Source organism: Lissotriton helveticus, chromosome 11, assembly GCF_964261635.1.
Source record: "Lissotriton helveticus chromosome 11, aLisHel1.1, whole genome shotgun sequence".
NCBI classification, from domain to species: Eukaryota; Metazoa; Chordata; class Amphibia; order Caudata; family Salamandridae; genus Lissotriton; species Lissotriton helveticus.
Window position 1 is genome coordinate 930,021,819 of NC_136072.1, and position 16,684 is coordinate 930,038,502.

Below are 16,684 nucleotides of genomic sequence, written 5' to 3' on the forward strand. Positions count from 1 at the left end.
GCAAGAAGTTTTCCTTGTTCGCGATCAGCAACATCAAGTTGCTGATCGCGAGCATGGAAAATACACCTCCCGGCGAAATTCTCAACGCGGGGAGGTCATGTATCTCATTGTGAGAGGTCGCGCATGCTCGCGACCGCTCGCGATGAGAAACTACCAGTCCGCGTTGAGAAAGCTGCAGCTCGAGTAAAAATCTACTCGAGCGACAGAAAAGAACAGCTTGCACTGTGCAAGATGCTGTTTTCAATGATTGCACAGTGCCGGATGCTTGTCCGCACTGTGCAATCATTGAAAACAACATCATGCACAGTGCGAACATGCTACTACGCAGTTCGCGTAGTGCGAAGTGCACTTCACGTAGCTACGCGTAGCGCTACTTCGAACTATGCACACCCCTACATATGACACTCTCTCCCCGCCCCCAGTGGTCGGCAATGGCAAGCAAGGTAAATGGCACAGTAAAATGTTTCCTTTTAATTATTTATAAATCTATTAAGGGTATTTTTTTATTTGGCAGCACAGCACGCGTTTACAAAAGCGTCCGCAACTTTATTTTCGTCCGAACTTGGGTTTTTTTTCAAACGCTGTGTGGGGGAAAAAGTGAATGTGTGCGAACGTGGGGTGTGTGAAGCCGTTGGTCTCACAGAGCAGTCTGCCTCGCCCCTTCTCACTTCTCCGTAGATGGTTGATAATGTCCAATTATTTCCTAATTTCACCAACATAGCTGCTATAATGAAGTCTGTAACCAGATGGAAGTCAGAAACAAAACCTGGGGCCGGCTTACTCCACCAGCGACACAAGGCATGCTAGGAAGCGCAATGTAATTTTAGTACCGCTCACAAACAGACTGAATCGTTTAAGAAACCCCAGCCTGTCTCTCGGGCAGCATACTTTGACTGCTGTAATGTAGTCCCCGGGGCTGTATTTACAGTCTGCACACAGTAAATGTTAGTTGGCTATACTCTTAACATTTCCCCTTAATCTGCAAATTCTGTAACAGTGGATGGATTATGTGGCTAGTGCAGAAAGTGCTCGAGCTATGCAGTTGCATCATTCCATTGGTCCTTAGAATAAACAGCAATGGACCGCACACCGCTAGCCCCTCCTCCGGGTCGCCCCTAAGCACTCTGGTATGTGTAGTGCATGAAGTTCGAAGAATTACTGAAAGTTCCTAAGTGGTTCACCTAACGAGGTGCAAGTAGATACTTGTTGTTCCCCCGATCTCTAGACCCGGGACATGGCCCGGGTTTCGGGATATCTTCCCTCATCAGTAGAGAAAATCAATAGGGGTGGAAGAGAAGGCCGCCTCGTAACCGTCACGGGCCTCGTTGCCCAGCACGCAGGTGCGTCGTCCAGAAGCTCGTCCGCTTGGGGGGCTCAAGGGATCCCTTATGTAGAAAAAACAGCAATGGACCGCACACCGCTAGCCCCTCCTCCGGGTCGCCCCTAAGCACTCTGGTATGTGTAGTGCCTGAAGTTTGAAAAATTACTGAAAGTTCGTAAGTGGTTCACCTATGTAGGTGCAAGTAGATACTTGTTGTTCCCCCGATCTCTAGACCCGGGACATGGCCCGGGTTTCGGGATATCTTCCCTTATCGGTAGAGAAAATCAATAGGGGTGGAAGAGAAGGCCACCTCGTAACCGTCACGGGCCTCGTTGCCCAGCACGCAGGTGCGTCGTCCAGAAGCTCGTCAGCTTGGAGGGCTCAAGGGAGCCCTTATGTAGAAAAAACAGCTATGGACCGCACACCGCTAGCCCCTCCTCCGGGTCGCCCCTAAGCACTCTGGTATGTGTAGTGCCTGAAGTTCGAAGAATTACTGAAAGTTCGTAAGAGGGTCACCTATGTAGGTGCAAGTAGATACTTGTTGTTCCCCCGATCTCTAGACCCGGGACATGGCCCGGGTTTCGGGATATCTTCCCTCATCAGTAGAGAAAATCAATAGGGGTGGAAGAGAAGGCCGCCTCGTAACCGTCACAGGCCTCGTTGCCCACCACGCAGGTGCATCGTCCAGAAGCTCATCAGCTTGGGGGGCTCAAGGGAGCCCTTATGTAGAAAAAACAGCAATGGACCGCACACCGCTAGCCCCTCCGGGTCGCCCCTAAGCACTCTGGTATGTGTTGTGCCTGAAGTTCGAAGAATTACTGAAAGTTCGTAAGTGGTTCACCTCTGTAGGTGCAAGTAGATACTTGTTGTTCCCCCGATCTCTAGACCCGGGACATGGCCCGGGTTTCGGGATATCTTCCCTCATCAGTAGAGAAAATCAATAGGGGTGGAAGAGAAGGCCGCCTCGTAACCGTCACGGGCCTCGTTGCCCAGCACGCAGGTGCGTCGTCCAGAAGCTTGTTAGCTTGGGGGGCTCAAGGGAGCCCTTATGTAAAAAATACAGCAATGGACCGCACACCGCTAGCCCCTCCTCAGGGTCGCCCCTAAGCACTCTGGTATGTGTAGTGCCTGAAGTTCGAAGAATTACTGAAAGTTCGTAAGTGGTTCACCTATGTAGGTGCAAGTAGATACTTGTTGTTCCCCCGATCTCTAGACCCGGGACATGGCCCGGGTTTCGGGATATCTTCCCTCATCAGTAGAGAAAATTAATAGGGGTGGAAGAGAAGGCCGCCTCGTAACCGTCACGGGCCTCGTTGCCCAGCACGCAGGTGCGTCGTCCAGAAGCTCGTCAGCTTGGGGGGCTCAAGGGAGCCCTTATGTAGAAAAACCAGCAATGGACCGCACACCGCTAGCCCCTCCTCTGGGACGCCCCTAAGCACTCTGGTATGTGTAGTGCCTGAAGTTCGAAGAATTACTGAAAGTTCGTAAGTGGTTCCCCTATGTAGGTGCAAGTAGATACTTGTTGTTCCCACGATCTCTAGACCCGGGACATGGCCCAGGTTTTGGGATATCTTCCTTCATCAGTAGAGAAAATCAATAGGGGTGGAAGAGAAGGCCGCCTCGTATCTGTCACGGGCCTCGTTGCCCAGCACGCAGGTGCGTCGTCCAGAAGCTCGTCAGCTTGGGGGTCTCAAGGGAGCCCTTATGTAGAAAAAACAGCAATGAACCGCAAACCGCTAGCCCCTCCTCCGGGTCGCCCCTAAGCACTCTGGTATGTGTAGTGCCTGAAGTTCGAAGAATTACTGAAAGTTCGTAAGTGGTTCACCTATGTAGGTGCAAGTAGATACTTGTTGTTCCCCCGATCTCTAGACCCGGGACATGGCCCGGGTTTCGGGATATCTTCCCTCATCAGTAAAGGAAAATCATTAGGGGTGGAAGAGAAGGCCGCCTCGTAACCGTCACGGGCCTCGTTGCCCAGCACGCAGTTGCGTCGTCCAGAAGCTCGTCAGCTTGGGGGGCTCAAGGGAGCCCTTATGTAGAAAAAACAGCAATGGACCGCACACCGCTAGCCCCTCCTCTGGTTTGCCCCTAAGCACTCTGGTATGTGTAGTGCCTGAAGTTCGAAGAATTACTGAAAGTTCGTAAGTGGTTCACCTATGTAGGTGCAAGTAGATACTTGTTGTTCCCCCGATCTCTAGACCCGGGACATGGCCCGGGTTTCGGGATATCTTCCCTCATCAGTAGAGAAAATCAATAGGGGTGGAAGAGAAGGCCGCCTCGTAACCGTCACGGGCCTCGTTGCCCAGTACGCAGGTGCGTCATCCAGAAGCTCGTCAGCTTGGGGGGCTCAAGGGAGCCCTTTTGTAGAAAAAACAGCAATGGACCGCACACCGCTAGCCCCTCCATTGGTCCTTGTTTGCTATTTAAGCACCAGAGGTGAGGTGGTTTGCCCAGAATCACAGGGCATTGTGCCTACGCCGGGATGCGAGATGCGAACCCTGTTCTCCATTTCCGTGAGCCCACACCTTCTCCTATATATGCTGGTAAACAGTGTCTTGGGCTTCTAGGCTCACTCCACATACGCTACTTCTTGCTTCGCTCCGCGGATCACATATTCTGCCCTCAAGGACCATCAGATTAGGACCACTCCCTCACAAGATGGGAAGTTGCGTGGTTCCGTTAGTTTCTCACATGTTCTGCTGACTTCATGCTCATGGCAGTGTCGCTTGCCTGCTTCATGTCTGAAGCACATCTCTGACCCTCAAATGCCTCATTCTACACTCTGTCAACCAAGTACGCCAGTATGGCGCAACGAACATGACACAAACATGAGCTCTTTGCTGCCTCATCAAGGATATGAAGCGATACCGAGATGTACGTTATGTTGGTGACACATTTAAAGCGCATGTACCCCAGAAGGTTTCTTAGCGCTAGTTGGGTGAAGTAGATGAGATTCCTGCAGTGCTTAATTTGAAGACGAACTTTCCATTTAGCATGCTTAACACGGGGCGGGGAGATAGCTATTCTTTAATTCCAAGCATTGTTCTATTACATGTAGCAAAATGCTTTTCTTTTCCTTTTCATTTTACAAAGGTTTGGGTATGATAATTGTTGGGCCAAATTATGGCGTTTTGCAGAGAACAAAAAACAAGCATTAGCAAGCAATAGGTCTTGCATTTGCAAGCGTTTAAGCTATTAGTATTGTAAATCACAATGCCTTTTATTTATGTTTTAAAACACAAAACATAAATAAAAGGCATTGTCATTTACAATGGCAATAGCTCAAACTTGTGTGAATGTGAGACCTATTGCATTGCAAATGCTTGTTTTAAGTTTATAATCAAAAGTACAAAATTAAGGGAACAAGCTGTTCTCATGTGTAATATGGCCCACTGCTCATAGTACATTGGTGTGCATTGGTGACAAGGACACATTGTTTTTTGTGATTGTGGATTTCTGTCACCTTTGCACATGAGAAAAGCTTGTACTCTTAATTTTGTATTATAAACTTAAAAAAAGGAATACACAATGTTTTCAGTTCAAGTCTCCTCTTTCCACTATTCTACTAAAATAGGCTCCTCAACATCAACTTCTTTACCTTCAGGCGGAAATTACTTCTTTACTCCAAAAACAAACAATAGAACCTTTCCCCTTCTCACAGAGAGGGAAAGGTATTTATTCAGTATATTTTTGGGTCACCAAGAAAGGCCGAAAGAAAGAGTTCAGGCCCGTACTCAGTTTGAGACTAGCCTACAAGTTCACCAGAATAGAAAAAATCTGAATTCTCTCTCTGCATTGGATTTATCCACAACTAATGAAGTGAGACTGGATGTGCTCTATGGATCTTCGGGCTGCTTACTTCCACACCCCAATAGTTAAAAAAACACAGAAAATGTCGGTTTCCTTGTTAGAAAAACTCTTAACCAATACAAAGTACTGCCGTTAAGCCTCAAATGTGCACCAAGAACCTTCTCCAAGTGTATGGTATTAGTCGCAAGCTTTCCTACGGAGGAATAACGTTTTTGTCTACCCATACTTAAACCATTGGTTGATAAAGGCTCATACTGCTAATCAAGTACAAAAAGACTTCAACTTTACTGTCAATTTGTTAGTCTGACTAGAAATTTGTGTGAACCTAGAAAAATCTACATCTCCAGTAAAATTATGATTACGTAGGCTCAACTTTAAACACCATGAAAGAAGAAGTGTTTCCTTTGGGAGGCCAGATTGAGTACCATTTCTCAGAAATGTTTCCAATTATTACACAACACAAATCCATCAGTAAGGAAAATTTCTTCTCTACTTGGCTAGATGTCCCGTGCGTTTTTTGAGTACCCAATGCTCATCTCTACACGAGACCACTACAGCAATGCTTGGAAGACTAGTGGTCACAACACCTAAGTGACTGGGTGAACAATGTGATGCTAATGCTACAAACTCATCAATCACATCACAGGAGGCTCAACAAACATAAATCCTCAAAGGAGTCCCATTTCAACATGATCTTCCTACTCAGGCCATTAAATCTGACGCCTCTCTCCCCAGATGGGGAACTCATCTGAACGACCTACGGGCTCATGGTCATTGGTCTCCCAAACAACAGCTTTATCACATCAATGTGTTTGAGCTAAAAGCTGTGCACTTAGCTCTCCGTGCATTTCTCCCAGCTCTAACTTTGAACAGACTGCTAGTACAGATGAACAATGCCACCACCCTGTACTGTTTGAACAAACAAGGAGGAACAAGATCACAAACTCTATCATTAAAAGCACACTAATTTGGCATTGACTTATATCCAGGAATTTATCACTTCAGGCAGCTCATCTGCCAGGTCTGCAAAACAAACAAGCAGACTTAACTCAGCAGATGTTTCAGTGCCGCCATCCGGAGGAGCGTAACACCAAATGAACAGTCTAAGAAAACAAAAACCCTTCCTTCCCCCAAGGATTTCAAGCATGCAATACAAGCCTTAGTGATTCCTAGATTAAACTATGGAAGTGCTACCCCCTCTGGATTATCCAGATCCAAACTGGCACCACTAAGCCTCCCTCAACGCTGTGGCAAAACTCATCTCCGCCTCATAAAGAAACAACCATGTCACCTCTTATCTGGAATCCCATATGAAGCAAGAATTCAGTTAAAAATTGCCTGCATGACACATAAAGCCCTCCACTTCAAACCCCACATGTTTCTTGTTCAAAAGCCGGGAGTGAACGCTCGCACATATTTTAAAGTTGAATTGTGTTTTCTGTGTTTTTAACATCCCTGTGCACTTACCCTGGGCACTTTCCCTGCCATAACGCCTGCTAATCTCCTGACACAGCGGATCTTAGCGCTGTAATCTGGAGAGATTTCATCGCCGCCATCGCGGTTCGAACGCTGGCCACGCCCACCTTGAGGCCACGCCCACTTCGTCCACAAATGGGCCCGACACGCAAGCGCAGCCGACGAGCGCAGCGGGAGCGCCTAAGGCAAGCCCGTCTGCGCCCGTCCGGGATCGGACGCGGTCCAGGGCCTCAGAACAACCTCATACGGTGGAGTAAGCAAGAACTACTAGCTCTCCGCTGCAATACTGCTGAGCTATGTAAGCACAACCTACGAGTAGAGAACTACATGGGTTGTGAACACTGTCACTTCTCCTATGATCTAGGAAAGAAGATGGCCACTACGGATTATACCCTACATTGTGGACTAATCAATGTCCGCTCGCTTCGAAAACACAAGCTAGACCTATACGATCTCCTCACCGACAAACAATGGGACCTAGTGTTTCTAACTGAAACATGGTTAGACGAAGGATCCACACCAGATGCCCTAGAGGCAATCCCTGAGGGATATACAATATATAGACAGGACAGACCTAGTGGTAGAGGAGGGCGAATTGCCATCGTGGCCCAAAATAATCTACGATGCCAGCTGGACTATTCCCCTATCCTGGATAGCGAGGCGGGGAGTTTTACGATAAAAGTTAATAACAACTACACGTTGAAAGGCATGCTGATCTATAGACCCCCTGGCCACGCGACCGGGTTTGAGGAAAGTCTGATTGAAAGCATTATTCAGACTGTGTTATGCATGGACAAATTTTGGGTACTTGGTGACCTGACTTTACATTTTAATAACCCCTCAGACAAAGCTAGCAAAAGCCTCTGTCAAGCATTAGGAGCCCTTCAACTGAACCAAATTGTAAAGGGTCATACCCACCAGCTAGGCCACTTGCTTGATCCCATATTTGTCAATTGGGGGGAAGTTGAAGCTATGGCCCCCATCCCCATCCCTTGGTCGGACCACTATTTGGTTCCTTTTTCCATTCAAATTCCAGAAGGCAGACCTCCACAGCCTACAGCACTGTACCACCTTAGGCGGAAATGGGCGTCTTTTTCCCAGTCTAAATTCTGCAAGGCGCTGACTATTGGAGGTGACCCCGGGGGTGAAGATGCAGATACGGCAAACACCAATCTCTGTAAGCGCATTGATGAAGCGCTCGATTGTACTGCTCCTCTGGCAAAAACCAAACTTGGCGGTCGCGCCCAAAAAACTGCTCCTTGGTTTAACGAGGAACTACGCGACACAAAAATTGTATTGAAGAAAGCCGAGAGACTGTGGCGCAGGGCTCTCTCCAAAGATACTAGAGATGCCTATTTAACTGGGAGACGACTTTACCACGGTTTAATTAGGAAGTCTAAAACTGAATATTACGCCACCAGAATTAGCGAAGCTGGTAACTCGACGAAAGAGCTATTCTTGCTCTTCAAAACTCTTGCTAACGAAAAATCTGTCACCATCCCTGAGGATTGTTCGCCCGAGTCTTGAGACAGGATTGCAGACTTTTTTGCGGAAAAAATATCTAAGATCTATTCCGCATTTCCAATTCAACCTATTAGTGGGGTTGAATTTGTGGAATGCCCAAGGGAGTGGGGGGATAAACCTAGATTGACCAACTTCGTCACCCCACCTACAGAAGATCTCTTAAAAATCTGTAGATCTGTAAAATCGGGTTCTCCACGGGATCCTACTACACCGAAACGCCTAGCAGATAGCCTAGAGGTCTTGGAACCCTACATCAGGCATCTACTGGACGTGTCTTTCAACACAATTACCGTGCCTATAGATTGGAAAAAGGCGGTGGTCCTACCCCTTAGGAAGAAACCCAGCATCAGTTTTGATCATCTCGAAAATCTGCGGCCTATTTCTCTTCTACCGTATATGGCCAAAGTGGCCGAAAAAACGGTTAATATGCAACTAATGGACTTTGTGGACAAAGCTGCCTTATTGCACGACACCCAATTTGGCTTCCGTCCCCGCCATTCAACAGAATCAGCGCTTTTGATGGCGGTGGAGACCTTGCGGCAGGGAGTGGAGGAGGGTCATACTATGGCCCTCATCCTATTGGACCTAAGTGCGGCATTCGACACTGTAGCTCATTCCACCTTGCTACAGTGTCTGAATAGCGGAGGAATAACGGGAGCCGCACTCCAGTGGATCCAATCCTTCCTGACTGGAAGAAGCTTCCAAGTCCGCCAAGGTGACCACTATTCTAGAGACATAGGATTGGGTCAGGGAGTTCCGCAAGGATCGCCCCTGAGCCCAACCCTTTTCAATCTATATGTCTCTCCAGTGGCTCCAATTGCGGTTGGTCACGGATTACAAATTGTATCCTACGCCGACGACACTCAGCTGGTTGTCTCCCTCTCGCGTGCACCCGGCCTTGCCATGGACAGCTTCAGGGCCTGCATGCAAGATCTTGCAACCTGGATGTCCACCAATTGTCTTAAATTAAATGGTAGCAAGACGGAGGTGCTCGTGGTGGGGGGGAACCCAACTGTCTGGTCGTCGGCGTGGTGGCCCCCATGTCTAGGTGAGGCCCCAACACCGCGTCATGAAGTAAGAAATCTTGGGATTTGGCTCGATACTGACCTGTCCTTCTTTTGAAACCACAGAGATTCCTAAAAAAGAAAGTTTACAACCGATCCTTCTCTGGGATGGCCCTGAGAATTTGGAACATATTGCCCCTCAAGTAACAGAAAGTAGTCAAAGTACTCCTTATGAACAAATACTTCCCCTTGATTCCAGGATAACCTTTTTCCCTCCACCACACTCGAGACTACTTTCACCGGCGACCTCTTGGTTCTCTATTCATTCAGCCCTGACTCTACCCTCCCATTTATTGACATTGCCTATTCCTGTAGTTTGTACTTAACATTATTTTGGGCTTTTATTGATGTTTCCCCTCTACTCCACGAACCTTGTATAGCATTCCCTCCCTTCTCTGGTTGACATCAATGCATTGATATTGATTTTATTGCTATGACTGTGCTGCTCTCTGTAACTCTGTAAAGCGTTCTGACACCCGAAAGGGTCAAGTATGCACTGTAAAAAACTATCCAAATAAATAAGACACTGTCTTGTACCTCATCTTCAAAGACGGGGTTTATCCTAGAATAGACCAAGTTGCTACCTAAAAAACGCTCTGGGATCCCCATTCAAAGGGCAATGATATTTTGATAAACTAGTACAATAAATTACAGTATGCTTTTTCTCCAAAACCACTCATTTGTCAGTGATCATCAAACGCTAACAATCATATTCAACCATGATCCTGATAGCTCCGGAGTGGCAGAGATAGAACCTACTTCACCTATCACGTAAACCTATCAGGAAGTTGCCATGCAATCACAACCTACTGTCCAGAATGGGAGGCAGAATGTTCCACCCCAACGTACAATCCTTAAATTCTGTAGTATGACTCCTGAGGTCATACAATACGGACATTTAGGTTTACCTGAGGACTGTAAGCGGATTCTCCGAGAAGCTAAAAGACCATCCATCAGGACGTCTTATTCTTTCAAATGGAAAATATTTGTAATTTGGTGTCATGCTAAGAATTACAATCCATTATCATTCCCAGAAAATGCCGCCCTTCCTTATTTACTGCATTTAGCAAACTCAAAACTGCAATTTTCCTCTATAAAAGTGCATTTGGCTGCTATAACAGCGTATCGTAAAAAACCAAACCAAAGCAGCTTCTACCACTTGGTTCACAAATGTTCCCCTTTTAAAAATGTGTAAAGCAGCAACATAAAAATCTTTTCACACTTTTACTAGACGTTAGTCTATATGAAGACTCTAGACGTGATACTCTAGTGGGTCAAGCAATCTTGCAAAATGTCTTTATTTAACCCTAACATGTTTCTTGACTTTTCTGCATGCTTCATTGGTATTTAATAAAATATTTTCATTGCATTAACAGCCGCGAAACTGGGATATGCTTGCTACTCTATTCTGCGTTCATCAGTGAGAATCCTATAATGCAGAAGGAAATGCTGCGTACTTGTATTTCTAGTTCTCCATCCTAGGTATTCTCAGTGATGGAAGCTGCTGGCTGTCTTAAAGGTACAGTGTATGCGGAGTTCAGCTAATGCATTTTCAACCTGATAGGCACCTTTCCCTTCATTGTTTTTTTTCTGCAGCGGGATTATAGGTCAATGTTTTTATTTTATGGCATTTCCTCCACAATAAATGCTGCAATATGGTTCACACTTACACTACTGTATCTTTCTACAGAAAATAATCAGTTAAACCGGCCTGTCATGGACTTATGGAGGACTACTCAACATAGAGGTGGTAACCTCCAACGTCAGAAATATATATGCGTTAGTTATGCAAGGCTTTGAAAAGGTTTCTGTTTGAGTAGTGTTTAGCCTTATTTGTTTAAAGTGTTTGGCGTTATGACATTACAATGGTGCCTCTGGCTCTCCCACTTGGAGACAGACAGCCTCGTGGAGATGAATAGGGCGTGGTATCAACAAACCAGTAATATAATCTAACGTATTGCTGCTACACCAGCAACTCAAACAGCAACCAACATTTTTCAATTCTTCGGGGTTTAAGAAACGAACTGTTTTCAATAGCGTTGCATCTAGGTAGAAGATGGCATTAAACATTAATTTTAATCAGTGCTTAATTTGTGTTTATTATTGATGGGCACTTACTTTCGATTTTTTTTACAATAGTACCAAACGTTTAAAAAAACTACAGAATAAAAACATGTGATGGGCGTGCTTCAGAGGGTGCCTTTGTCCTACTTTACCTTGTTTGATAGCTATCTGTCAGTGCACATTTGCGTGAGATACCAACAACATTTAGACATACATAACGTTTAGGTGTAGGAAGGAGTAATCAAAAGTAAAGATGTGTTTTAATGCCTTCTAAGACCAAAGGTGGCTGGCATAAGGTGTAGATGACGATCATCCCTCAGCTAGCGCTCAACTCCCAAGCCACAGTAACGGTCGTGCCGAAAGCTTGGACTCTAAAAGAGAAATTGCGCCCAAGATTGCAGTAATCTGAGATGTATACGGTTGTATGCTATCTTGCAAACAGAGAAGTGCTGTTCTGTGAAAAAGACTGAACAATGCACAAGGAATTGAAGTGAACACTGTGGTGAACGATGCTGCCTGTGTAACGAGTTACAGATCGCTAAATCATTGTGCGAATTCTTCAGTTTACAAACCAGCTTGACTGCCAAGTTATGAATCTGCTGCATCTTCTTTAGACTAGATTCAGAGAGCCTTAAGAACAGGGCCCTTGGAAAAACATTCTATATCCACGAGGTTGCTGTGAATAGTGCTCGGTGGAATAACGTGCTTCTCTCAAAACTGGAATGATGGATATGTCGGCTTAATGTGCAACATGTCTCCTAAAATAAGTTCACATTCACCAACTCTGTCCATTGAAGCATCGTTGATATTTTAATATGGCCTTCTCTAAGTGCTTGAAAGTTGCAAAATGTTTCCTCTTCTGGATGTTGCCAGTGTTCAAAAGGGCATATTTGTGTTCCGATATATGATGGGGACACATGTAAATGCGCCAGTGTTTTTGACCAGCCGTTTTCCTGTCAGATGAGAGTTGTTGATTTTGCTTGCCTCTGGGTGTCCTACCACCATGTCAGAGTGGTGGATGTGTGTCTTGCCCTGGTTTATTCCTCTAAGATGTGTAAGCAGCATGTGTGTTCTTCCCCCGCATGAGTGTTGTTGGGTTGGCATCCCCGATGTGCTCCTCTCTCAGATTATAGTGGTTTGCCTGGTCCTAGTGTGTTTCTCCCAGTTGCAAAGACACTGTTCCCACTTCTGTGTCTTTCCTCCTGTTGTGAGGTTTATAGGATTGGCTTGCTAAAGATTGATCCTTCCTCAGGTGAGAGTTGTTGATTCAGCTGGCCCAAACGTGTTTCTTCCACAGGTGAGTTGTTAGTTCTCCATTCTCAGGTATGTTGCTTCCAAATGTAAAAGCAGCTTGTCTTGCCTAAGAATGTACCTGTCCCAGATGAGAACAGTTAGTTCGACTTGCCTATGTGAGCTATGAGAAAAGCTTGTGCCCTCATTTTAACTTTTTTGATTTATAAACGTGTTGAGATGTATTCAGCTGTTGATTTGACTGACACCAGTGTGCTGCTTCCCAGGAGTGATAGTTGTTCCTTTTGCTTGCCCAGCTATTTTGCTTCCGGGAGTAAAAGCACAGTGTCTTACACAGATGTTGTTTTTCTTGCCTTAGTATATTGTTTCCCAACGTGGTAGTTGTCATTTTTGCTTACCCGTATGTGTTGTGCCCCCGATTATTGTTATTGTTTTGGTTTGTCCTGATGTTCTCTGACACATTTGAGTTGTTGGTTTCTCTTGTACTAGGCTGTTGCTCCCCAGGTACATTACCAGTATGGTTTGCCCAAGTGAGTCGCCCCCATCACTAAATAGTTGTTCTGTCATGCTTTTGTATGTTGCTGCTGTTCGGGAGCGATTTGTTTGGTTTGGTTTTCCTCAGTGTGTTACTTCCCAGTGTGAGTGTTGTGTGGGTGTGGCTTACCCCAGTGCTTTTGTGTTTTTTACCCATGTGAGAGTGGTTGTTTTTCTTTGCCCCTTAGTGTTGCTTCACGCAGGCTTGTTGATATGGTTTTCCCAGATTTATTCCTCCTTATCAGAGGTGTTGGTTTGGTTTTACACAGTATGTTGCTCCAAAATGTGAAATTAGCACGTCTCACCTATTTGTTCCTCCTCCCGCAGGTGGCAGTTCATGTCGGACTCAGCAGACATTGGCTTTGGGGTCTTCAAGAAAACAAAGACAGGCGAGCGCCAGAAAGCAGGAGATATGATTGAGGTGGTCACCACTGACCGGTACAATGCACATCTAGTACCAGAAGATGGCACCCTCACCTGCACCGAGCCTGGCATTTGTGAGTTAATGCAGTTCCACAATTTATTTCAGCTTTTTTCCCATCTGTATACGCACACGTGCCCTGTCTCTGAGAATGGCAAAAAGTCATAAATGGAGGCCTTGAAATGATCTCAGCCACTGGTAAATGCCAGCCTCAGACGCTCGGTCATACCCCTTCCGTACGAGAACACAAGTGTTAAACAATCCTGGCCACCTTCAAGGAAGATATAGACACCCAGACATGGGTCTTCTGCTCGCTGTGCCATACGGCCGAGGCTTCGCTTGGCTGACCAAGGTCGACATTGTTCTGTCCTGTATTCTCCTTCTGGGGACATTCATTGATAATCATTCGCACTGATGCAGGGAACTCATAGCACTTTTTCGAAAGTCACATTTTATGTACATCTTTACCTTACTGGGGAAAGCCAGGAGGTACAGGAGAAACCAATTTATAATTTAGCAGCTTAACAGGTCATATTGGCATTCCATTAATTCATGTTAAAAGCAGGGAAAATACATATTGCCTTGAAAAGTCATTTGAAAGGAATAAAAGTGAAAGCTATAAAACATTGTTAACAAAGCCTTTTGATTTTCTTATAAAGTGAATGAAAGGGAAAGTCTAGGCAGTGCAGTTTTATAGACTGTTGTTATGTTAGACTGACAATGGACATTGCACCTTCCAGGACACATAGACCTCCAATGTCCCATCATGCCCTGTAGGTTTCAGTTAATTCACTTCTATTTACGGCTCCTGCTGACAATCTTGGAGCACTGAGCTCACCCTTTTAAAGCCTTTTCCCGCGCAGAAACCCTCAGAACCTTTTTTTAATTGGTTCAATCGATGTCCTTTAGGACTTAGCTTATTTCTATGTGTTCTTTTTTTGCAAAAGTGCCATTTCGTTTTGTAAAATGCCCAGAATGTGGCAGAAAAATGGATAGAACAGATCTCCACTTGATCTGTATCCAAAGCCTACCAGAATCCCATAGTCCCAGAAGATGTTGTCTCCGCAGCTTCCTGTTCAGTGGCACCTTGAGAGAGCTTGAGAAGTTTTGCCTGTATGACTAAGAAAAAAGTGAAAAAGACAGGAATCCCTTCCTTCTGAAAGATCTGAGGGGTGAGGAGAGGCTGCTCCCTCTACCAGTGCTCCAGTCTCACTCTGAGGATTTTTGCAGTTCGAGGACCAAAAGGAGAAGTCAAGATGAGAAACAGCATCCCCGTTCAACATCATAGGCACTTATGTTAATAAAAGGTTCAGCGCCCACATAATCATTGCCATGGACTGATTCGAAGCTGAGAATGAAAGACACTGCAAAGCACCTCCATGTACAGATACTGGCTGGCACACAAGTGCCCTGTGCATACATAGACGCTCCCAAGAAGCACTAACGCGAGCAGACATTGTCAAGAGCCCTCTTTGTTAGGAAGCCTTTTGTATACTCTCTTGCAGGACCATGTGCATCTTCAGCTCCCACAAACTTGAATATTATTCTTGTTTTGTGCAGATCCTTGGCAGTGCTGTTCTGTTTCAGCTCCGCTGTACTTTTCTGCCCCCAGTAAGGGTAGGAAAGAAATGCTGTTGTATGCTATATTTTTATGGGCTGAGTATATTTCTATACCTCCCTTTCAAAGCAGCGGAGCAGCACAGAAATATTGTTGAGTATGAGAAGTAGCCATGTTGTATTCCTCCTCCTGAAAGCATACAAATACTCAAAATACTGGAGAGCAGGATCATTTCGTATTCTAGTTACAATCCTAGAGAATTTGGGAAAATGTATTTCTTTGGACATAAAATGATGTTTAATGATGCACCTCATTGTCACATTCACAAGCCATCCGCCGTAACTAATCCAAAATCTCCCCCTACTGTCCAAAGTAGGTAATACTTCTTGGGACATAAAATCATCATAGTCATTCAGAATTCTTGAGAGATCCAACGTATGACTATCGGATGGCTAATTGTCCATGAGTCTCTCCCATTTCCTTAAGTTGGAATTATTAAAACCTAAATTACATCACAGTAATAATGTTATAGCTTGTAAAGTATCTTTCAAATTAACATGCTTAAATCATTTCCTTTTGACAAGTGGGAGACCGACTGTAAACGAGGAGTAGCCTATTGATTCACCGTATTTTAACCTGTGCAACTCTTCGCATTGCACACTCGCCGTATTGAAAATACATTGAATTTAGTGATGAGTGTCCGCTAATCCACACCTTCCAGAGGTCATCCATCTTCAAATCAAATTATTCTAGTACATGTATACACAAAAACTATAACCATAGGTAAGTCTCCTTAAGTGAAGGAGAAAAAGTGGCATGTGAATCTGTGAAAGTTTAACAGTGCTTGAAATCTTTAGGTACAGATTATTAACTTGTTTGTTCTCCAACGTTAGATCTTTCATAGATTCACAAGCTTGAATCAGATTAGTAAACGGTACCAAGCACAATCAGCATGAACATTGCATACTGTGGCTAGGAAAGAAAATAAACACCATATTGCAAAAGAGTGCGAATAACTGCTTGTCCTACTGCTGTTTCACCATCTGATAGAGCTTCCAGAAAGTAATGGCGTGTAACTGCGTGGCAATTTTTCTCCAACATGCTTGAATCATTCCCCGTCATCAGGCTAAGAATCCCCTGGTACATTAATATAGCAGTAATCGGTGTAAAAATATACAGCATACAATATACAATGCCCCTTGTTCATAGGTAAGAAACAACATTGTATCTTTAATAGCACATCCACCTCATTTGAAAGAACTCAAGCCTCAGCCAATGAGGCGGAAGCTTAAGCACTGTGAGGGAATCCCCTGACAGAGCTCTGCTCTGACTCTTCGGTGAACCTGAAATTGCTACTATCGGAGTCTGCCCTTGGTTTGAACCAGCCTATCTTCAGCACTGAGGTACTGTGTGTTGTTTTTAGGGAAGATTACTATTTTGTGGACCAGGGAGACCTTTTGTCCCGACAACCAATTGTCACCATGGCTGACAGAGAAAATAAATCTCTATTTACTCCAGTATTGGAGCTTTCATAGATTCACATGCCTGAATCATTCCCCATCGTCGAGATGGGAGTCCCCAGTATATAAAAAAGCAATGCTTAGATAAATAGCAAACTGAAAAAAGACCTAGGCCCATTTCCATTTTGCAACCCATATGTT

General features: G+C 45.1%; 1 protein-coding gene across 2 annotated transcripts in view; it reads left to right on the forward strand.

Moving 5' to 3' along the window:
- The window catches only part of LOC144792296 (SEC14-like protein 2), a 418,489-nt gene that overhangs the window by 333,941 nt on the left and 67,864 nt on the right, over positions 1-16,684 (forward strand). For both annotated transcript variants that reach the window (XM_078667243.1, XM_078667244.1), the window contains exon 11: positions 13,372-13,541. In XM_078667243.1, the coding sequence (XP_078523369.1) occupies positions 13,372-13,541 (170 nt within the window). The remainder of the gene's footprint in view (positions 1-13,371; positions 13,542-16,684) is intronic.